This window comes from Carettochelys insculpta, chromosome 2 (genome assembly GCF_033958435.1).
Source record: "Carettochelys insculpta isolate YL-2023 chromosome 2, ASM3395843v1, whole genome shotgun sequence".
NCBI lineage: Eukaryota > Metazoa > Chordata > Testudines > Carettochelyidae > Carettochelys > Carettochelys insculpta.
This window is the reverse complement of record NC_134138.1, coordinates 25025232-25048131: the sequence shown is the minus strand read 5'-3', so window position 1 is coordinate 25048131 and position 22900 is coordinate 25025232. Positions and strand designations below refer to the sequence as shown.

Genomic DNA, 22900 nt, shown 5'->3' with positions numbered 1-22900 from the left:
CTAGGGACCGACTGGCTCAGCAGCAGTACAATGGAAAGGGACCTAGGGGGTATGGTGGATGAAAGGCTGGATACGAGTAAACAGTGTGCCCTTGTAGTCAAGAAGGCTAATAGCATACTAGGGTGCATTAGGAGGAGCATTTCAAGCAAATCTAGAGAAGTAGTTATTCCTCTTTATTTGGCACTGCTGAGGCCATATCTGGAATATTGTGTCCAGTTTTGGGCCCCCCCAGTATAAAAGGGATGTGGATTTGCTGGAGCAGGTTCAGCGGAGGGCAACAAAAATGATTAAGGGTCTGGAGCACAAGACCTATGAGGACAGGAAGAGGGATTTGGGCTTGTTTAGTTTACAGAAGAGAAGACTTAGAGGTGATTTAATAGCAGCCTTCAACTTCCTGAAGGGGAGCTCTAAAAAGGAGGGTGAGAAACTGTTCTCAGTGGTGTCAGAGGGCAGAACAAGGAGTAACGGTCTGAAGTTGAAGAGGGAGAGGTGTAGGTTAGATATTAGGAAAAACTACTTCACCAGGAGGGCGGCGAAGCATTGGAATGCGTTGCCTAGAGAGGTGGTGGTTTCTCCATCCCTTGAGGTTTTTAAGTTCCGGCTAGACAAGGTCCTGGCTGGGATGACTTAGTGGGGGTTGATCCTGCTTGAAGCAGGGGGCTGGACTAGATGACCTCCTGAGGTCCCTTCCAGCCCTGTGATTCTATTACAATCTATTAAAACAAATTACATTTAAAAATAAGCCGCACTAAAGTTTGCTGCTAAATTTGAGAGTCAAACCACTGAAGTTAGGGGATAAGCAGCTGAAAACTAGGAGGTGCAGAACTAGGTTTGACAGCAGGACCAGAGGCCTCTTCAGTTGCAGAGAGAATATTTTGTTCATTTCAGTTTACTCAGCTAGCTGGATTCAGTGAATAGTTTATTCAAAGCAAAAAACATGGGAGTTGAAAAAGCACGAATGCTGGTTTTTCTCTTCCAATCTCTGAATAAAAACTAGGGAACAGAGGATGAGATCTATTAGTTCTAAAATCCAGAAGGACATGATGACGAGAACCATTCAGTTCAATTTCAGTAACAGATGGTATTTCTTCTATTTAGAAAATCACTTTTAAATACAAAATATGTTTTTGATACTTACTTTTCTCCTTATACATCCAGAACATTTAAGGCAATTTTATTTAACTCAAGAACAATTTTAATGCACTGTTTTTGTGCACTGTAAGGGCAGGTCTACACTAGGAGGGAAAGTCAACCAAAAACAAGCAACTCCAGCTATGAGAATAGCTACGTACATGGGCTGACTTTCCCCGCCGTCTCCACAGCGGGAGGCCAACAGGAAAAAGCCTTCCATCGATTTCTCTTACTCCCTGCGACTGTGAGGTGTATTGGGGTCAATGAGAACACCCTGCACGTTTGATTTAATGCCAAAGTTCAATTTCGTTTGATTTCCCAATCAGACATGCTAAAGTGAACCTGGAAGACTGACCTCTGGACTGTCAATCTTCCTGTAAGTATAGTCATACCCTAACTGAGAACAGCTGTTCTGTGGTGTTCAGTTTCTCTTTGCACAGGAGCTCCTCAATAAGTCAACTGAGGCCTGTGTCACACGTCAACAGCCCTTCTTTGGAAGCAGTTATTAACATTCAACATGCTCAAACACAGTCCTCCTTATCCTCGCATCCTATTCAGTATAGCCCCTCCTTTCTGAAGGTCTGTTAATTTGCAGCTTCAAACAGAGTCTCTTTCTGAAGTTCCCCACTGGGCACACTCCTCCTGTCCCTTTTACAGGTTTCATTCTTTGAGGTCTGGCTCCAGTTTCCCCTGCTATCACAGTTTCTCAGTTTTTTCCAGCTCTTACTTTTTGCTCATGCCCCGAGATTCCTCTCAGCTAACGAGACCCAACTTCTGAGGCCTTGGCTCTCTGGAGTCTCAGGCTGTACCCTACAGAAGGCTCCCCCAATAGCTTCCCAAATGGATCCTATCAGGAGCTCAGTCCCAGCTAAAATAGCTCTCCAGCTGCTCCCTTCTACCTCCTGCTGTACTCCATGGCTGTTCCTAACTGTCTCACAGGTATCCCTCCCCTGCCTCATAGAGCTCTTTCCTTTTCTGAATGATATATTGCTGATTTATTACTACCAGACCATTTTCATAAAGCTTGACCTCAAAAGTTATATTTCCCCCCCAACTCTCTCTTTATATAGGAGAGAAGTTTTAACTCAAAGTTTCTGAAAGAGACTCATGGATTCAGCATATTTTTTCTATTTAAATATTTAAGAGATAAGCAGCAAAGGCCTTAGCATACTTTATATTAACTTCAGCTTTTATTTTAAACATTTTATCTTCTTAAAAATATAATTTAAGCAAACAAAATCAAAATAAATCCAATTTAAATATCTTTTTGTTTAAACATTGATTTTTATCCACCATAATTTAAAAGCATTCCTGAATAAACTCACATTTCCACAGTGCTCATCTCTGCCTCTTGAGACAGGCAAAATGGTAACATTTTGTGATTATTTCTAATACCTTTCAAATCATTCTGATTTCAAATGATTCATCCCTCTTTGTAATTAGATACAATTATTAGAATACCATTTTCATTACACAAGAGTTTTTCCTTTCACACAGATTGAGCATTATACGCAAGAAAATACCAAGACACTATATTTTGATTCGAATTTTGAAAATGCCTGCAAGTAAAATCATCTTGGATGCCTTAAATCTAGACAGCAGCTCACAAATCTTCCAAATGAGAAATATCAGTCATTAACTGAAATGTCAAATGGCTCAGATTCAGGGTGCTACTCTGTGTGTTCACCTATTCCTCAAACGTGATTGTGCATGGTGAAAGCCCTAGATGACTTATTAGAGAACTAATATGTTCCTTTAATTAAACCCTAGTATTAATAGATGGTTATTTAGGATTTCCGCCCAGGAGCACATCCAGCTGCAAGTCACACAGACGGCTGTGAATCCTGGAAAGCTCTTGCATGCCGTGCTACTGATGAAGCGTGACTGAAGCAGTTGCTACAAAGGTAGCACAATAAGCCTGTCCCTTGGGTAACCATGGATTCTTGCTAATGTTAGTGAGATGCAGCACAGCAGCTGTGGTGTGCTCTCTGTATAGCTGGTTAGTAATGTACTTGCCCAAATGCGATGAGTGGGATGGGTACCGGGTGGTGGACGTGGGTGGGATGATGTGGCTATCATTTCCAACTCACTTTCATGCTTGTGCTACAACTCAAGTAAAAAGCAGGCCTTCAATGGTACTACCTTTGACTCCTGAAGAAATGTTATGCCAAAAACAATGCAAATTTTGTATACGGTATTTTAAAATTCTGCATCTTTGATCAGTCAGTAAACAAATGTGGCCACTCCGGCACAGCAGCGGGGAACACAGGCCACTGGCTGCATGGAGGCGGGAAATCACTCTGGAGCCTGCAATCCCCTTGTAACACAGACACAGCAGTGAGGCTGCACCTGACCCTGACACAAGGCAAGAGCTGGACCTGCCCCAGAAGCACCTCAGGGCCTGTCACTCTGCATCAGGTAAGCAGGCTCAGACCAAGTGTAGAGGGGCTTAGCATGTTTGGGGGGGGGGAAGGGGGGAGGAGATTGGGTGTGAGGTAACAGGTTTCTGTGTGGGGCAATCTGTGTGTGGACAGGACAGCATGTTTCATGATGCACAGGGGCTCATACAGGCGGGTTGGGGACCATGGGACTCTGCAGCGGGACCCAGATGAAGATGCTTGGGCTCAGGGGGACAGGTGGGTTGCGTGGCTGGTGCTTGGCAGAGGTGGTCTGATTATGAGGGACTCCGTATGGGGGCCTAGGTGTCTTGTTAGGGTGTTCTGAGTACAGGGGTGTGGGGTTTGATGGGCCTTCTTAACAGGGGAGCCCCAGCTGCTGAGACAATGCCACAGGCCAGGCTCCCGCTCCACCCATCCCTTGATTCTTCTATCCCCCCTTGTTCCCCATCCCACCCTCTTCCTATCCCCATTGTCCCCCACTCCATTCCCCTCCCCTCAGTCCCATGTCCCCCTATCGTACTCCATGCCCCTCCCCTCCCCTCTGCCTTTTCCCACCACCCTATCAGCCCCAAACCCACACTCTGCCCCGGGCGTGTAACATAGAAAGCAGGAAGTGCCTCAGCTCTGGCACCCAGAAGGCAGTATCCAGCTTCAGAGTCAACAAGTGGAGCAGAGGTCTCCTTCACCCAGGCCATGCTGCACTCACAGGAGACAGAGGCATGTGCTTCCATGTGTCCCACATTCCTTGCCTCTTTTGGAGGAGCAATGCCCCCACCTCAAGGCACACCCCTGGGATGTTCCCAGCCCAGCTTCCCTTGGCTCTCCCGTCATTTTCTGTAAAGAAGTGAAGAAATCTCCAGGGGCAGGACACTAATGATATTGTTAGTGTGGACAGCGTAACTACAGCAGCATATGTTGATCCAATGAAAACTACTGTTCCTGGCTCAAAAATCAGTTCTCCACTCCTTCCAGCCACTTGCACAGAATTCTAAAACTGTATCGTTTTGTGTACTGGAGTCTAAAACAATCAACACAATGAAGTAACAGCTGAGTACACACACAAAAGCATCGAAAATTGTTGTAGCCATTCACCCACTATTCTTCTATGCAACTGTGTGCACCTTGACCTTCCAATACAATTAATTACTGTAAGTACTGCACAGTGAATCAAACCAACCAACCAACTATGGTTTAGTACAAAGACAAAAGAACCACATAACTGTTTTCAGAATGGAGGTCTAGGGGGAAAACTGCACAACAGTATCTAGAATTTGTCAGAACAGCTTGTTAAAAATGTTTTCTATTTGATTAAACTAACTATCTTCAGACATGGGAGAAACAAATGTGTTACATTAGTCTGCAAATAAGCTTCTTCAAAACCTTGAAGGAATGCCTGAGGTACCTTACCGAAGTCCAGTAATTGGTCTAATCCCCAATCCCATTCCGGCAAACATCCAGAGTAAACGTTACCTAAGTACAGTCGTTCTCTGAGAGGTGATGCGGATGTACATTCCACTTAGGTGCATGTGTGCTGAAGATACTAGACCTGGAGAACTTTGACTAGCAGAATCTGTTGGAGTGGCACTCATGTCCCTTCAGCCTCACCCCTTCCTCTGGCCGTATGAACTTGGTGCCTCCCAACTCCAACAGTTTCTTCGCACCACAGTGCTGAAGGACAGACTCCAATGCCAAGGATACAGAGGGTAAGTCACGGAATACACAAGTGCATCACACCTCTAAGAACAGTAATAAGCAGGTAACCATTTATTCTGCTTCTTTGCAGCCATGCCATAGGTGACTCTCAGGCAGCACTCATATGGAATGGGCCTCTAAGCCTCTTTAAACAAGGATTGCACTATTGCCTTACCAAAGTTCATATTTGATTTGGATTCAACAGTAATGACATAGCGTTTTATAAAAATACGCAGAGGGCATATGTGTTGAGGCAGTCCTGTAAATATCTACTCCAAGAATGTCACTTGGAAATGTCATCAGTATTGCCTGAGCTCTCATGGGAAAATCTTGTACCCTCTAAGGAGACAGTCATGATACAGGAAGTTATCTCCCTGGAGACCATCTGTGAAGAGACAGCTTGACCCTTCATTTTGTCTGCACAGGAAACAAACAAGATGAGGAATGCAAAGGTTTGGTTCAATCCCGATAAAAAGTTACAAATTTCTTTACATCCAATGTGTGATGATGTAGTTTCTCTGGGGTTGAAAGCAGCTTTGGAGAAGAACACCGGTAAATATGAAGCTTGATTCAAGTGAAAGTGAGTACTCTCTTTGGATAAAAACTTAGGGTGCATCCACAGGGTTATTTTATCTATAGAAAACTGCACATAATGGCTTCCTCAGAGCCTACATCTCACTCAACCTCCTTGCAGATGTTAAGGCCACAAAGAAGGCAATTACTGACAGAGAAGGGAGAAAGAAGTGGCCAGAAGTTCAAAACAACAGCCCCATAAGAGCTGCTGACACAGCATCAAGGTCTCAAAAAGGAATCAACTCTACACAGCAGATGAGAGACAAGTGACTCCTTTCAGGAACCTCTGTCACGGGTTCTGAAAACATTGACCTCCCATGGATGGGCAGATAAACACCAAAAAATTGCTGCCAGGTACACTCTCAATGAGCTATGCACAAGATCAGAAAGACTCAAGGTCCTCCAAGATGTCCTAGAGACATACAACTTTGGATTAACTTCTTGGGCTAATGAGCATATCAAGAACCACTTCCACTTGACCAAATAGGTTGCCCTGGTGAAGGGCTTCCTGCTACCCATCAAAACTTGCTGGACTGACATGAAACATTGTTCCTCTTCCTCATCTAACCATGCAGCAGGATGCCAGGAACTGAATGTGGGACACAAACCAGCCCACGGTGCTGAATAAGAAAGTCAACGATGAAGAGCAAAAGAAATGGAAAGCCAAACCAATAATGCAAGCAGATAGGGAAACCAACACTGTCTTGACAACATTGGCACAATGAGAATGAGCTTGATACAACCCAATTTTAGCTTGCGAATGATATACCGGACAATCAAATTTGGAGAAAAGACATCCTGAAGTGTTGATTTCCCACTCAGATGAAAAGCATTGGTCAAGGAGTCCAAGCTCAGCCCTCTTCAGAGCAAAACAGCCAAGATATAGCTAAATTGTTAGGAAGCTCTAAACTGCAAAAAGTAGAGTGCAGGAAACCGAGCTTCACAAAACACTCCTATTCAAGGGAGAAATCCTGCTGGAGTGATCCACCAGGTGATTCTGGACCCCACTAAGGCTATATCTGGTCTACAGGGATTTCTCAGCAGCAGTTTGTGTCAGAAGATAACTTGTGACAAAACTTCCATCAACAGATCTTATCCAAACAGCAGGGCAGATCAAAAGAGCGATCTGCTCTGTTGACAGAGTGTGACCAGACTGCCTAGCCACCCTATCAGTAAAACAGCCACCCAGAGCCACAGCAGACATGGTTGCATGGCATCCCGCAGGCCTTTTCTGTCAACACAAGGCCCTCCAAAATGTCCAGACTGGCGTTTTTTTCAGCAGATCTCTCTTGACAGCAGTGTTCTTCCTTGGGGCAAGTGTGATACAACTGTCGACTAAAGCGCTGCATTCTGTCAACTTACTGGGTTTTGCCGACAAAACGGCCTGTAGGCCAGACGTAGCCTCAGTGATCATCGATAGGAGCAATGCTTTTCTCGCTGCAAAACTGCCAGAGCCCGATCACCTCCTGACATACCACACTGTAGTTTGCTTCCTTCTGTCTGTTCACTTAATACACTGTGATTGCACTGTTGGCAAGAAGGCACCATGATGTGATCTTGAAGGGCTGACAGTCATGGCACAAAGTTCTAGGACACAGATATGCAGAGGAGCTTCCTGTTCCAATCACAGATACTGAATTGTCAGCATCTTCATTAAGGGATCACCCACAACAATTATCATGATCAGTGGGGCCAAAATGAAACGAATTCTCTGGAACACACTTACCTGAAACATCCACCACTGTAAGGAGTCTCGGATTGGTGGAGTAAGCCAAACCAGTCTATCCAAGGGATGACATCCCTGATGACAGACCAATTTCAGCCTCCTTTGAAAAGAAAATTGGTCCTGTCTGGCGTACTGACCCACTTGTGTGAATGTATGCAACACGGCTTAGTAACCACAGACCTACTCAAGCTGTGGCCAAGGGATGCAACCGCAGCTACAGACATAAGGGTGAATTACTGAGAGTCACCTGGTTGGCAGAAAAGCTCCCAAATGCATAGTCTGTCAGGATCCCAAGGAGCTCAGTTCTTAGAGTTGGAACCAATGTTGACATTCACTCTTTAAGATGAGACCTAAATGCCCAAGTAGACATAGGACGATGGGTGTAATGTAGACAATACAGAGGTTTTCCTCTCTGGACTGGACCATCAGTAAAGCAGTGTCCAAATACGAAAAACAAATACCTCTCTTACACAGTCTTCTACTTGCCTATTCCCTGCTCCTTCCCCTTCTTATACACAGCTTATTGCTGTTGCTAACTTCAGAAACTAATTCAAAACGCAACTCCAACTGAAATCAATGGGATTCTTTTTACTAACTACAAGAGGATTTTGGATAAGTCCCTAATGCTGCTAAAATTGGTAGTTGTCCCTGCAAGGCCAACGCTAAGGCTGCTGATACACTACACCATGGTCCTGTCGGAAGGGCCGTGGTAATGAAGCAACTCGAAGCAAGCTAATGAGGCACTGACATGCATATTCAGCATCTCATTATCACAAGGGCAGCTGTGCGAACAAATGTCGATTTTCAGATTGACAGTGAAGATGGAGGCAGCTTCAAAATAAGCACCCTGCTTTGACATTCACTTACTCCATTCTAGTTCTGAGGGAGTAAGGGAATGTTGAAGCAGGGCACTTATTTCAAAGCTGCCCCCATATCTTCACTGTCAATCTGAAAAAATGATGTTTGTTCATGTGGCCACTATTATGCTAATGAGGCACTGAATATGCATGTCAGCACCTCATTAGCTTGCTTTGAATTGCCTCATTACCACAGCCCTTCCGACAGGACCATGATAGTGTAGTAGCAGCCTAAGTAATGCAAACCTACAGATTTAGATAAGCCCAGGAAAAATGCGAAGTACAATTTCATAAAAGAGAAAGCTTTTGAAACCATAAAAAACACTAAGATAGACAACTGTTTTCAATTTCTACTATCATGGCGGAAGATGGCCCTGATTCAATAGATTTAAGACTCAGTCAAGCAGAAGAAAAGAAGAATCTAATTTCCACCCATCTGAAAGGTCAATACAATTTATTATTAATCAATCGTAAAGGTGGCATGCAATTTTGTTTAAAAGGGATTCAGGTAACAGACTTACAAAAAACAAACAATAAGGATTTTAAGCTCTAGACTTTAAAAATCACACTGGCAATAAGAAAAAAAAGCTATTTGGGCATCACCTGGATGACAGATTGTGTGTTTAATATAACTTCTCTCATGAACATGGCATGATTTAACCAGTGCATATTAATCCCTTTCTATAATAAACCTATAATTTAGCTACTATAATGCATGTTTGTTTTCCTTTTACATTGTTCCAACTAGACGCAAAGAAAAGGAAAATTAAAAGAAGGATTGTTGAGTTTCAAGATCATTGAGAAGTGGTGTTACTATAAATTTATTATTTTAATGAGAAATTAAAGTCTAGGCAGCTAGTGGAGACTAGACAAACATAAAGATGCCACAAAGGATTACAAGCAACCAGCCACCAGGGTTACACCACGGCACAGACTTACCCAGAGCCTCAGCTGGCAGGAAGGTGCGCATGATGAGAAATTGCAGGATACAAAATTGATACAAAAAGGAAAATGAAAAAAAAAAAGTCAAACTGGTATTCTAGCATTCCTAGTGTTTATACATCAATATCAGCTCCAGAACAAGAGTGTGAATAATTTTAGATTACACTACTTTGACTTCTTCACGTGCTGTTATCAAGGAAAAACTGGGAACATCAGTTTAGCATAAACAAACATCTCATTACATGCCAAGCAATTTTATTTTAAAGGGAGCTGAACTTTAATTCCATACAGTAGTTTTTAAAATCCACATTGTTTAAATTACAGCAAGAACACAGTAGGTGATCCTTGAAGGAAGCACATGCTCCATATAGTTAATTCTCAGGCTCATTAAGTTAATAAACTAGTATGAAGTATAAATGTCCTTTTGCCTATCTTTTCCTGGCCCACTATTTATAGCAGCACTGATGCTCAGAACAGTAGTTCAAGACTTGAAATGTTGACATACTGCACTGATCGCTGCAGGATGCTCAGGGCTGCTTTCTGCTGCAGTTTTATTAGTTAAAATTAGATGCAATAAAAACATTTGAGGGGAGACATGATAGCGGTTTTCAGGTATCTAAAAGGAAGTCATAAGGAGAAGGAGAAAACTTGTTCTTCTTGGCCTCTGAGGATAGAACGAGAGGCAACGGGCTTAAACTGCAGCAAGGGAGGTTTAGGTTGGACATTAGTTAAAAGTTCCTAACTGTCAGGGTGGTCCAACAGTGGAATAAATTGCCAAGGGAGGTTGTGGAATCTCCATCACTGGAGATATTTAAGAACAGGTTAGACAGATGTCTATCAGGGATGATTTAGATAGTACTTGGTCCTGCCATTGGGGCAGGGGGCTGGACTCGATGGCCTCTTGAGGTCCCTTCCAGTCCTAGTGTTCTATTATTCTATGCCAGAAGGATGCTACTATGAAGGGGAAATAAACCCTCTGGAAGTTGAGATTTTACATATGATAAAAAGGAAGAAGTAGCAGACCAAGATTTCTGGTCAAAGATCTCCCTAGTGTGTTTATTTTCATCTTGCCACCAGCAGGGCTGACATGAGACACGTGAGAGAAACAAGAGGTTCCTAGGTGTCCGGTTTACACTATAACTCTCTTGTCAAGTTTCTAAAAATTGTTACCTCCGGTTTATCTGCAACAACTATTCGAAGCCTGGTTGTACTGCAGTCAGCTCCAACCAAATCCCACTGGTGGAGCTGCATGCACTGTGGTAGCATACGTGCTTAATTTAAAAGGGGAAAATCCTGGTGTTGACACATTCTGAAACTGGACCCGATCAGAGGACCTTAACTACGTGCAACTCCAGTGATTGTTAAGGAGAGCTTTCTGTACTCAGCAATGTAAAATTAACCTAAGTGAATTTAAACAAAATGCTATGATATTTAAGTATTTATTTACATGGCTGTTATCGCTATAACACTGGTCTGCAACTATTTATTTTCTCCCTTCTGCAAAAGTGTAGGGTATGCTACCATCTTTAATATTCTGCAACTGTGACAAAAATTCAGAAATCCAAGCGTCATTATCAACTGAAAAAGGAACCTAAAAAATGGAGCATTTTATCTTGTCCAACCCCCCCAAAAAATTAAAAAGCTTCTAAAGTCACTTAAAAATCTCAAATATATACCCTACAATTCTAGATAACTGCTGAGTAGCTCAAAAAGAACTGAGAATCTTAAGCACGTGTCAAATTTAAGACACTGGCTACTGATGGGTGAGAGATGTCCCCATCTGGCTATAGGAAGTGTAAGTAGTGCTGTACAGAGTCTTTACTAGGTAGTTTAAATCTAAAATGTAGGCTCTGTACATTTTACAAAATGTATCAGAGAGGGGGGAGAAGAGGGATTTTTAACTCATGTTTCCACCCCCTAGAACAACAGATAAATCTGAAAACTCTTTTTCCCTTGAAGTGTGTGTGGGAGCACGAGCACCTGGTGGCCAGGCCTCACTCACAAGGCAGAATGACCATACACTCCATCTTGGAACACTATCAGACAACGGTGGGAAGGTCTGAAGCCAGGCCAGGAGAAAGAAATCAGAAAGTTGACAAGTAGTGGGAGAGTCCCCAAGAGAACATCCTGACAAGCAGATAGTAAGTCCCCAAAGAGAACAGCTAGGGCAAGTAGCTGGAAGCCCCCCAAAGAGAACATCTTGGTTGTACAACATCAGAGGGTCCCGGGGGGGAGGTTCGGAAAATGACTAAGAACAGAGGAAATCTTGTAACATGTTCCGACAGGCCGGGAGGATAGAAAGCCCAACAAACGCTTTAATTGTCCAGGTATTGAATCCCCAAGTAAGAAACAGTATAAAAGGTGATTTAGCAGGAATAAGGATGTGGGCTCCTGGACACGAGGCGGAGGCTAGCAATTTCCAGTCGAGACAGCAGACCGCAGCCTGATCACCCGGACTTCACCACCACAAAAGGTCCCAAACCAAGACGTATCTCTAACTTGAAGGGCCGCTGTAACGTAGTTGTTGGTGAGATGTGGGAGCACTGGATGTTATTGGTAAGTCACGTGTAATTATATACAGCTATATGTAACCTAGTGTTTAGCCTATGCCAAATATATATATATATATGACAAGTGTTAAGTAATTGTAGTTACGAATAAATGAATCAATCACTATGGGTAAATACCACTGGCTGGACTAGCTGGGGCTGTATAGAGAATTATTGGGTCTTAGAACAGCCACAGGTCATTGTGGTGTTCACAATCGGAGTGTTACTGTTCCTGGTACTCATAATACTGTGGAAACCCAGGTTTTAAAGTAGATACACTGAATCACATATTGCTGCTACACTATATAAGGCTGCTATAAAGGTGGGGTGGTCAGTCCCGGGCCACCCGACTCCCCTCGCTGTATCAAACCCCACGCACACCCACGGGACCTGGAGTAGGTCGGCACATCATCATTGTGGAAAATGATTAAATATGAAGAGTTTTCAGATTTATCCGTTGTTCTGGGGAGTGGAAACATGAGTTAAAAATCCCTCTTCTCCGCCACCCCCCGATACATTTTGTAAAATTTACACAAAGCCTACATTTTGGATTTAAACTACCCAGTAAAGACTCTGTGCAGCACTACTTACACTTCCCATGGCCGAATGGGGACACCCCTCATCTATCAGTCGCCAGTGTCTTAACTCTTTCAACTCTTGAACTAACACAATGCTCTACAAAGACACTGAGACACAAACACAAATTAAACAATAGTGGAAACTGAGTAGTCTAGCTACATATTAGATTTTACATTTTTTCCAACTGTAACATATGAGGTTATTTAGGATTTTACTTATTTTTAAAAAAATTAAGTCTAGTTAAAATGTTAATTCACCCTTGCTCTGAAAACATTTACCTGTATGACAACAGCTATGACAATTTACACCAGATGGGGACCTGGCCTAGATTCATCACAACAGAAAGTACATACGTACCTCATCTTAGGCTACATCTACCTGACCAGATTCATTTGATTTTATTAAATTCAATTTTGAGTTTCCACACTTCCCCACAAATTCGAGTCAGTGCTGCCACACTGAATGGCCAAACATCAACTGCTGCAGAAGTGCATTGTGGGAACCTATCCCACAGTTCCCTCAGCCCTGCATTCTATACTCTTCCCCCCAGGCCCAGCTGCAACCCCACTGCCTGGTTACTGGGTCCCCGCAGGGTCGGGGAGCCAGCAAACTGATCAGCACTGCTGCACCTGGCTCACCAGAGCTGGAAGCCAGATGCAGCAGGGAGACAGGTGCGGCAGCACAAGTCAGCCTTTGGAGGCTAATAAATTCGATTCAAAGATATGGTGCTTCCACACCAACCTTCAGTCGAACTTTTAAATTCAAACTTGAGGCTACACCCAGCTGGTTTCAACGATGTTATATCGATATTAGTGCTCCCTAAATTGAGCTTATGGTATTTACAGTGAAGACAATCACTTGGTATAATCAAGCTAACTGGTTTAAATTCAAACTTATCTTGTAGTGTAGATGTAGCCTTAAGCACATTCTTTAGTGCTTTAGTGAATCATGTCCTCTGCATGTGGAGTGCAGGAAAGTGGCAAGTACTGATTTTTTGGTGCCAAAGAGGAGAATGTGCAAAAGAGGAATTTAAAAACGGAATGTGTATTTACATCAACTGGAAACAAACAAAAATAAATGAAAAAAAATGTAGATCAATTAAGACTGTATATGTTTTTTCTTATGGTCTTCAGCTTCTGATGAAGCAGCCCCAAGAAAAGACTGCAATGCACGAAGTCAACAAGATTCTCAAAGCTGCAAAACCTTTATTTCCTTTTCCCACCATCCTCCCAAATATCTTTTTGCAAACTTGGAAAAAAACATTATTAAAAATTATTCCTTGTATTCTAATGCCTCCTATTCATCTTATAAGGGAACACATTTATCCCAATTAATAACACTAATTCCATAGGTATAATTTCTAATTACTCAGTTCAACAAAGTCAGAAGCTGAGCTTCTGCACAGTCACATGCGATTGGCCCACATATAGTTTACACAAGGCATAAAATTATGGACCAAATATGTTCAACCCTCTTTGAATTCTAAAGGATGCATATGAAGGATGTATTGGGTTGTGGTGGAAGATTATCCGTGTAAATCCCTGGATTAAGAGCTACTTATATAATTCAATTGCAACAGAAATTTTGCTATGAAAAGCTAGCAAAATTCTGGCACCTTATGTTACATTAAAATTAATTGTGATCCACAGCTCAGTGCTGTTCCATTGGCCCATCTTGAAACACAAGGCTTGTTAAAATATATCTGAGTGGAAGGTGAACGTTTCTTATTTGCTGTTTTACAGTTCTCAAAACCATGCTAGGAACACCACAGAAAACAAAAGGGATAAGTTCCTGCTTGGAAAGAGCTTGATTTGAACAAGGGATTTAACTGACAAATGAGTTTATGATCAAGAGGAAATAGGAATGGGGAAGAAACATGAGTGATAGACACACTGCGATGAGTACCTGGATACTCATTTGAAATGTACTTGGGTCATGACGTCAAGGTTTTTGGTTTTTAAAGTTAGCACTTAAGTCTCCAGCCCTCTAGAGATTGTGGTTCAAATCCTGCTTCTATGTAAAATGGAACTAGCTGTGCGTTGTCAGTACAGTGCGTGGGAGAAGCTTTGACACTTAATAGACAACCTCAGTTCAGTCTGGCACTGCTACACATTTCTACCTGTAAGACACTGCAGACTGATAGCAAAAATAATGTAGTCAGGACTGAGGCATATGAAGCAGATATTTAGGAGAAAGAAAGAAAAAAAAAAACAGCCCTCAAGATGCTTGCTTTTAGCTTGACACTGATCTTATTCTAAGGACAACATCTGATGCTTCAAAATTGAGGAATAAGACAACAGGAGAAGACAGCACCTGACGACGGGAGAAGACAGCACCTGACACTTATTTTCCTCTATACTTCATTGCTTTTTCAAATGTTAGAGGAAGCAGCCACATCCCTCTCTCTTACACGCACTATCCATTGGGCTGACAGCCTCAGGAATTAATTTTTTCCTGCTTCTTTATAAGCTTTATTTTTCAGCTCAGCAGCTGTGAAGCCTATCTAAGATAGAGAAAGGACAAAGGTTTCCTAAGAGATATGGTGGACCCTGATTTCTTGTGTATGCGGTTGGCTATCTGGCTGGCCTCCTTTGCCCTCCACATTTCTAACTTCTATTGCTGCTCCCTTTACCTTTAATTTTGTCCTCAATCCTACAATAAAGAAACGTTGGATCCAAGTGAATGTTCAAGACACAGAACTCTGTGATTGGATGGTTAAAATAGTACCTGCTCATAGCATTATCATCTTGGAATCTGTGTCATAATCAAAACACTAACGCAAATAACCTTTTACCTCTCCACTCCCTTCTCCTCCCTTTTAATCCTTTCACAAAATAAAATAAGATACCACTCTGAGCTGATCTTCTCTTGGCCAGCTCTCATTTTAAAAGAAAAAACAAGGCAGCACCCTGCACTGCAAACACTCCCCCCCCATGGGGACAGGATAAGAGAACCCACATTAGTCACCTTGCTTAATGCATTTCTGGAAGATGCTCAGATACTACAGTGATGAGTGTGGTATAAAAAAACAGACAGCAAAGAACTGAACATATTCTCCACAGTCCAGCTGAGAGAGAATTCTTTCTCTCCAGGGAATCTCTACAACACAGGGAGCGCCTGCTGCCCTGGGAGAGAATAAGGAATAACCCACAAGGGGATAACCCTTGAGACAAAACTCAGGTAAAAATGGTTCTCTCTCTGGGCATATTCCCCGCACTGCTTTATCTTACATGTGCCATGCACAGCAGGATTGCTCAAGGTACCCAATGGAGAAGCAAGGGGGACTCCAGATGGTTGGGAGGGGATTAGTGTATACTAGTTAGAGACCGACACCTGCTAGCTTGTCAAACAAAGAGTAAACAAAGCTAAGAACTATAGAAAGAGGTTATGATTTCATGCTGGGCTTGTCCCATAACTCCTGACACAGGCAAAGACTGCACTAACCCCTTATTTTGCAGTTTTGATTTTCTCCCCCATTCTCCTCCTATCTGCCTTTAAACATTTAGAGCAGCTTAAAGAGCAATATATTTACTATGAAATAACATATGATCATCTATTAGAATACCTGTTAGAATAAACTGTGAATTCATTGGTCAGAAAGGGAAGTCAGAGATGCCTTGGATAAAACATGAATTGTTCTGAAAGTCTGAGGTGTGGAAAATGAAGGAAACACTGCATCCCATTATTCACTTTTCTAGGCTCTGCACTTCTAGGTTTCAGCTAGGATGGGAAGCATAACATTGCAACATGGAATCTGTCCGGACAGTATTTCCAACCCAGCTGATATCAGAGAGTACTGGATGGGGAAGTAAGGTGAGCCTAGTCCTGCAAGGTTTCCAGTTCAATTTTGCAAGCACACACAGATCGTAGCAAGAATCAGAAATTTATAGCCTGGTGAGGTAAGTGCACAGCTTTACAGAGCTCGGGACCATAGTCGGAGTGTTACCAGCACAGCTCTCTGACTTCATGCAGATGCTAATTTAAAATAAAGCACTGACAAATCACCAAAGTAGGGGAAAATGCCATGACAACCATAGATTCTGATCCTAAACAATGTACCACATGATTATTAGAGAACAAGTTTGGGAATGATTCCCTATTGGAGAGGAGGAGGAGGAGGAGGAAACTACTTTGTTGCCCTTCTTTACCTCATCTCTAGCTTTTCTCTCCTGTTAAGTGCACTCTCTGACAGCAACTGCTACCAGCTTTCTACAGCTGTCATTTTATGAATCTCGTGACAAATAATGGGAGGTGCAGGAAATTACAGGTTGCAAAAGATGAGGGTAGAAAACAGGGAAGAGCATAATTTCCTACTATAACCACTACAGAGCATTTGCATAATGTTTTTTCTATACTATTCTAAAGCTTCCAGGAAATTCTGCATGCATAATACAGTGCAAGTCGTACTACATTATCAGTTACTTCACATGAAAAAAAAAACCAACAAAAATATTCCATTTTAAAAATGCTGCATGCGCTAGTCAACTTTGTACTCAGAGATTTTTCACATACTTGAAGGTGTTGGGCAGGAAGGGGGATAGCTCAGTGTTTTGAGCATTGGCCTGTTAAATCCCAGATTGTGAGCTCAATCCTCAAGGGAGGCCCTTTAGGGATCTGGGGCAAATACATTTAACAAAAAAAGAAAAAAAAAAAATCTATCAGGGATGGTGATAGGTCCTGCTGTGAGGGCAGGGGACTGGATTTGATGACCTCTGAAGGTCCCTTCCAGTTCTGAGATAGGACATAGGCGTTCTAAAATAGACAAACTTTTATGATTTCTACTAGAGCACCAATATACAATAGGTGTATGAAAGTGCACCTTAGCTATGACCCAATAATGGCTTTCACAGAACATCCTACAGCTGGGCAATTTTTGACAATGAATTCTTCACAAAAGTATCTCAATGATAAAAGCATGGAGAAAGTTACCTTTCTTCGCTTTCTTCTGCAGCTTCAGCGTGTCTGATGACTTCTTTTTTATCTCTTGGCGGGCTTTTTTGTACTCTGAAAGACACAGTCTGCATATCAACACATTTGCTACTTCGTTCAATCTTTGTTTTAAAAAAGGCTACATTTCAAAGACTCTATAAATGTCTTTTAATTAGAGCAGTTTAAAAATCAGATTGACATTTTGTGTCGTCTTTGGTCTAACAGAACATTTTAGGGTACAATGGTGCTCACACCTACACACGATAAAGCACCCATAGCACTGAATCTCAGAACCGGGGTCAGCTACCTCAGGCTCATGAGGCTTGGACTGTGGAGTTAAAAATTGCAGTGTAGGGCCCACTGTCTCCTGTGCTGTGGGTATTTTATTGCCATGCAGGTATATCCACAATGGATTTTTTCCCAAACAAAGTCTTCCCAGAAATATCAGTGAACACAACACAAAACGACAGAATTAGCTTGAGTCGTAAGTTATCCACTATTAGCAGTGGAACACAGAACGATTTTGACAAGCCTCTCAGAACACGTGTTCAAAAATTAGTAGCCGTTAATGGAAAGATTGCCAAGACACTAAATTTGCTAACCTCTTTGACAGTCAGGGAAGGGTTGTCAGAATTAGACCCAGACAAATCATTTTGGCCATTTTTTTCCTCTCTCTTCAAAAAAAAAAAACAAAAAATACATACACACACACGTACACACAGATTCTTGATTGACACGTTTTGTGAATTCCCCGATGATTTTGACAAATTATTTAGGTCTCAGGCATGCAATCCCTCATCTGTTTTAACAGCACTCCCACCTTGCTCTTATATACCATGTTCCATCATAGAAATGTCCTCATTTTACAGAGGGGGAAACTGAGTCATAGAAAAGGAAGTGACTTGCCTAATATCACGCAGCAAGATAGTGGCAGAACCAGCAAATGACACCATGTCTCCTGCTGCCCAGTCGACTACTCTATCCATTTTGGCTGCACTTAGCCCCAAACTTCACTCTTCTGAGAGCCTCCCAAATCCCTCCTGGCCATTGCTTATCTCTGCTTAAATCTCCCCCAGGCTCCTCTGCAGTTGCAAGAGCAAAGGACAAGGTGGTCGCTCCTTCAGAGATGGCTGATGCGTCTATTAGACCGCAACATCAACTGTGTGCACAGAGCTACTTCCTCCTAAGAGACCATTCTGCCATCTCAACTGCTCCCAGTCTACTGCACAGCCATGCAGGAGGCTCTGATCTGAATGCTCACAGCACTACCGGGTCAGCAAGCAGGATTTTGCTTTGTTCACGCAGACCCAAGGCCTTGACATTTAAAGGCTAACAGCAAAACACAAACAAGTTCAAAAGGGTGTGTCAGAGGTCAACTGCCCCCAAGCGATGCCTGGTATGGCTGAAGTGATTTCTTGGCAGCAGCCATGGCTCCAGCTATGTGGAACTGTCCCTCTCGCTCCACATTGTGCATTCTATCAGAGACCTCCCCACTGCCACTCTCACTTTGCTGAGTGGGAAGATGGCTTCACCTGCCCTTGGTTTTCCAAGTTCCCTTTGAATACTTGATCTTTTACATCCATTGGGATATAAACCAAAAAAACACCAAATGGTTTACAAGACCATGCAAATATTCAGAGGGCTGCCTGGCAGAGACTTGCCTTAACCTTACAGTGAGCCTTGTATATTTCAGGGCTCTCAAGTAGTGGATGACACATCCCTGCAGAGTGCGTGATAAAGCATTATGTAGCAAAAAACTGATGAGAGAAACACCATGTCAGCCTTAAATTTACAAGAGAAATTTCACCTAAATTTAATAATACACTGAAAACACCCCATTACAGAGTTCATTTGGACTCTTAATCACGCATCTTCAAAATTAAGCCTCTAAAGCCTGAAAAATTAGCGAACTGTATTTACGGTGTAGTTTTCTCAAACAGAAATAAGGAAAATTAATACAGATACTTAAGCAAGTTTAATATGGTTTCCCAAATACCCAGTAACAGGGGAAGAACCATGTTAGGAAGAAATCTTATATTACAACTGTATCCTATTATACTACAGTGGTCTTCCTCTATAACTACCTTTTGCATGGTCTTTATCCAGTTGATTGGCCACCTTCTTCCACTCTTCCATCTGTTCTTGAAGTGGGTTTATCAGACAGTCAATTAAAGCACTAATTTTGTTGAAAAAACACAAAGAGCAATCAAATCCTGAAGATTCCCTTATTTCTACATCCAGAGCCAAGGTCAATATCAGCCTATTTCACTCGACTGCAACAGTTAATAGTGCCATGGAATGCAAATATCTAAATTCAAAGAACGTTTTAAATGTCTGCTATACAATCAACCATTTAAATAGGTGACCCAAATTCTCTGCTTTGATGAAAGCCAAAGATGGCACCAAACACTTGCCCCCCACCCTCACGTACACATTTTTAGGACAACCAGAATTAATATTCAGAAGTTCGGGGACATTGTGGAATAGACTATAAACCAGGAAAGTGACCTGAAACAGGACCAGCATAAGCAATTAGATTTTTCATTTGTGACATGCTTGCAGAATACTTTTGTCCTGAAGACTAAGGGTTTCAATTTATCTCAAACGATTGTACAAATACATGATGTACACGCAGCACACAAACAGCAGCAGTGCAAGTGACTATATTTTGCCCCACTCGTGTGCCCCAATCCTCTCCAGGAGGGACCATGGTACTGGGGTAATTCAGTCTCCATGCCCATTGAGTTTCTGAGCATCTCTCCCAAGAATGCTAAACAGGAGTTCCAACTATGGTTTTGGATTCTGTGACATGGCAGTAGAAACTGTCCACTAGGGAATCAGATTGAGACTAAACTTATTTCACATAGGATACTGACCAGCCAGTTTTGAGTCACAGCTGAAATGAACTGAACTCAAAGCAGTAATGGAAAGATGACAAGACTACCACCATTTACCAATCTTCAGCCATTCAGTCCCTCAAATTTGCCCCCTTTAAAATGTAGGCAGGGCAAAGAAATGCCATGTTACAATTTCCACTTACCACTGGAAGAGTATGTATTTTATAATTCTGTGACAAAAGGTGTTGGAGTAAGCACACTGGCAACTTCCACTGTAACACACAAGGTTGTGTTATTCTTCTCCACAGCACCATTTTTACACTCTCTACAAATTTACTGAAATGCTGCAGTGGAGGAGTTCAGTTCAGTTCAGTTCATGTCAGCCTGCTCCCAAACTTCCTGGGCTGCAAGTTATTTAGATTCCCATGCACTGGAGAAGACAGAGTGAAGTACATGCTTCTACTTTACCTCAGTGACAACACTAAGGCCTCACAGCACCATGAAATGACTGCTCACTGCTGAACAACCACCATCGTGATTATAGGAATTTCCAGCATTTAAAGCAACTTGAGCTGGCAAGTCCAATTCTCAGACTGAGCAGCACAATCCTGTTCCTCTCCATTTCTATAACGACCAATTTGTTGGAGGAGAGAAAAAAAAAGGCTGTTTTCAGCAACTCTAGGTCAGAGGTCAGCTGGAAACCAACACTGCTTAATGTGCTCCTGAATGAAAGGGGCTGTGTAACAATTATATTTTGATTGCAATCCAGCAGTAGCTAATGAAGAGCGATTCCCAAGCTTTGGGCCTGGCTGTGTGTGCTTACCTTGAAAACTGCCTGAGTTTGGACTCGATACTTCTGTGTCTCATGCACATTCTTGTCAGGGCAGACCCAATTTCTCTGGTTCCACCTGGAAATGAAATACAAGAACGTGAAGGGCAGGAAATTCTCTGACTTGAATCTCTCACTGTGATGCACATGGAAGCTGAAGTAAATATCACAAGGTAAAATTAAGTCCCTGGTGTACTATTAACACAGAAGAATTCCTAAACAATATTTGATATTTAAGAAAAGAGATTTATTTCTGCTCACCAGCAACTCAGAACTGGATTAAGATAACAAAATTATTCTCTCTGTACAGGTCTTAGTGTGCCAAAAATGTGTAGAGAATCAACCTACTCTCAACATTTTACTTGTGAGGGACCCAAGAGCAGCGTAAGATCTTGGAGATATAGCTGGATGTATAAGAGGAAGGGGCAGGAGAGAGATAAACAGTAGCATAAACACTGCTCAGGTCTGAGACTGGAGAGATACAGTAACCCAAAAAGTCTTGGGGAAAAAAAATCAAACAATCTGGTATTTTTGACTAATTTCCTTCAGCCAGATTCTTTATAGCCCACACGACAAAGGTTTCAGTATTTAAAACACCCATTTCAGCACAGATTAGGCTCTCTCTTTTCCCACATTTAATCTTGTATAGAGAACTCCTAGGTGTAGCCACAAGACCATGTACCTATCACTTCAAAATACTGCCAGAAGATGGCACTGTTTATTTGCACTACATTCCCAAATCACTCATTTCAGTGCCTCCAAATGATAACTTCTCTTGACAGCACATGACCAATTTTTAGGACTTTTCTCCCTAAAGGATTTTTTTTTTTCCTTTTAAAGCAAGCATTTCCCTCCTCCATCATTTAATTAAACTATCATCTTGGCCCTTTTCTGTGACTGGTTAGCTTTCATTTTGGCAGATACATGGTTCTGTCTATATATAAGCCACAAGCTATCGCACAGAAATGGGCAATAATTTTTAAATGGGTGGGGGTACTCCAAGATTTTGGAAAGTGATTAAGGGCTGCACTTTTCTATGAAGGGGATGACGGGTATGGGATGGATGTTGGTTGCAGAAGGGATCTTAGGGTAGATGACCGAGGTGCAGGAGAGAGTAGTGGGGGTCTGGGCTGGTCCAGCTAATGGGAGCTGCCCTCCCACAAAATTTTATCAGCTGTCACTGCCCCTGCTCCTTGCTTCTCTGAGCCCATAGGCTGGTTTTGCATGCTGCTCCCACCTCCAGCAAAATCTCTCAGTTTCTATTGGCCACTTTTGGCAACACCTGAAGCTCTCTCTCCCCTGTAGCTGTAGCGGTAGGCCGTGAGCTGAACCAAAAGGCTTGACCAGATGGATCTGGCCTGCGGGCTGGATCTTGCCCATCCTTCTACAGCACATCACCAAACTTCTTCACAATGTCCACACAAATTTGTTAAGATTCACCCAGGTTGTGTGAAACCCTCATAACATTTTTAAAACCTCAAAATGTGAGGTTTTTCTTTTTGATTGTGATATTGACCTGATTTTGCAATACACTCTGAAATTTTGTTTTACTAAAAACATACCTGCTTAAGGGAAACAACTATTTTCAAGTGAAAAGTGCAATATGATGAATATTTAAATTTGAGACTCAATCTTTGTATTAAATAGCTGCCAAATGACACATTTGATATTAAAACGTATTTCAAGAAAAAGTGTTTCCTCAAAAAGCAAAAATTTGGGCCCCACCAAATGACCAACAATGAAATTACAAATTACAAATATTTTGCAAGTAATGTTATGAAGTTTATCTTTTGGCTCCTGTTATGGCAGAGGCCTTTTATTCAAACTTGTCCAGAACTGAACTCCTTCAAAAGAATT

The 22900-nt window shown here is 42.2% G+C and overlaps 1 protein-coding gene across 10 annotated transcripts in view; it reads right to left on the bottom strand.

Moving 5' to 3' along the window:
• MTSS1 (MTSS I-BAR domain containing 1) overlaps positions 1–22900 on the bottom strand; it is a 189742-nt gene that overhangs the window by 27839 nt on the left and 139003 nt on the right. For 5 of the 10 annotated variants that reach the window (XM_074986673.1, XM_074986672.1, XM_074986674.1 and 2 more), the window contains exons 5-8: positions 21038–21122; positions 19462–19553; positions 17378–17452; positions 9318–9329 (exon numbers count right to left, since the gene is read on the bottom strand). In XM_074986673.1, coding sequence (XP_074842774.1) covers positions 9318–9329; positions 17378–17452; positions 19462–19553; positions 21038–21122 — 264 coding nt within the window. The remainder of the gene's footprint in view (positions 1–9317; positions 9330–17377; positions 17453–19461; positions 19554–21037; positions 21123–22900) is intronic. The other 5 variants (XM_074986676.1, XM_074986679.1, XM_074986680.1 and 2 more) reach the window with 1 other exon arrangement.